Genomic DNA, 1,135 nt, shown 5'->3' with positions numbered 1-1,135 from the left:
AAGCATGTAGCTACGTGTCGAAAGAGACCCGAAGGACCTGGTAAAATTCTGTTTTCGTAGCCGTGGCTTCGCTGAAAGTATCGCTTGTACGCGTCGGTGTGCTTTAAATATTTTGTCGCTAGGGATTGATACCGTACGCCGCACGGTGTTCCACAATAACCCGAGCGCCACTATCTCAGAGCTCCAGGCTGAGAATTTTGCCTCATTGATTGAGCGAAGTCCAAGAGCGGCTAACATAGCGTGACGAAGTGTTGCTTCTGCTAACTGTAACCTATCACCTTCGTCGGGTTCCACTAAAATATGATCGTCAACCCATTCTTAAGGGAAAAAAGGTTCATTGTCCTTGGAATCTGACACTGACGCAGGTGAATTTGAGCCCATGAGCCATGATATTGCCCGGCCAAATAACGCGTAGCATGGCGACGACCCCGACCACCCAAACGGAGCTGCCAGATCGATAATAATAATTTCTAGCTCCTTGATAAAGGCTGCCATACGGAAAACCTGGTTAGCTCGGGTACGTAAATGCCGAAAAACACCCTTCACATAAGCATCATAATTCTCTCCGTGCAACCGCATGTAGCCAAGTACTCAATTCGCCTTGCAATAATCGCGACCGACTTATAGCGCACTTTTGGAATCGAATCCGCTACCAACGCGGAGTTTACCGAGTCGTTCTTCGAAAATGATAAGTCATGAATAGTGCGAACTTCCTCGTTCGGATCTACACCCTTCTTTACCACAGCCCCCAAAGGACTGCAGATAATTTCAGGAGGATATCGGCCTCCACAACCATATACTGACCAGAGTCTTGGCCTTCGCGAATTGACCTGATCACCGCGCGCAAATAACGACGACACGAACCGTTATTCTTAGGAGGTGGATGATTCTTCATCGGTCCTTGACGCCACTGTACATCGATGCCGACCTCTGCAATTTTAATTAGGTCATCGAGATGTGGATAACCTCTGAGTACGCGACGTAGTCGTTCTGGGTCAATTGCTTTGTTCGGCCTTCTGTCATTGTCGCGTTCGCCACGGATAAATTGTGTTGCTTCTTCGACACTCATGTTGCGTGTGCGAACCAAATGGGACAGCGACTTACACGCTACATTGTCGATCTCGTACGGCGAAAT

At 48.3% G+C, this 1,135-nt stretch overlaps 1 protein-coding gene across 1 annotated transcript; it reads right to left on the bottom strand.

The window, feature by feature from the left end:
- Positions 1–470: 470 nt before the first annotated feature.
- Positions 471–1,069, bottom strand: PITG_21371 (uncharacterized protein; the record flags this gene model as incomplete). The annotated part of the gene is made up of 4 exons (XM_002895010.1): positions 471–504; positions 547–756; positions 801–1,002; positions 1,066–1,069. 4 exons carry the CDS (start codon positions 1,067–1,069, stop codon positions 471–473), a joined length of 450 nt encoding a protein of 149 aa, XP_002895056.1.
- Between the last annotated feature and the right edge of the window lie 66 nt (positions 1,070–1,135).

Source organism: Phytophthora infestans, genomic scaffold (genome assembly GCF_000142945.1).
Source record: "Phytophthora infestans T30-4 supercont1.299 genomic scaffold, whole genome shotgun sequence".
NCBI classification, from domain to species: domain Eukaryota; phylum Oomycota; class Peronosporomycetes; order Peronosporales; family Peronosporaceae; genus Phytophthora; species Phytophthora infestans.
This window is presented reverse-complemented; position numbering and strand designations above follow the sequence as displayed.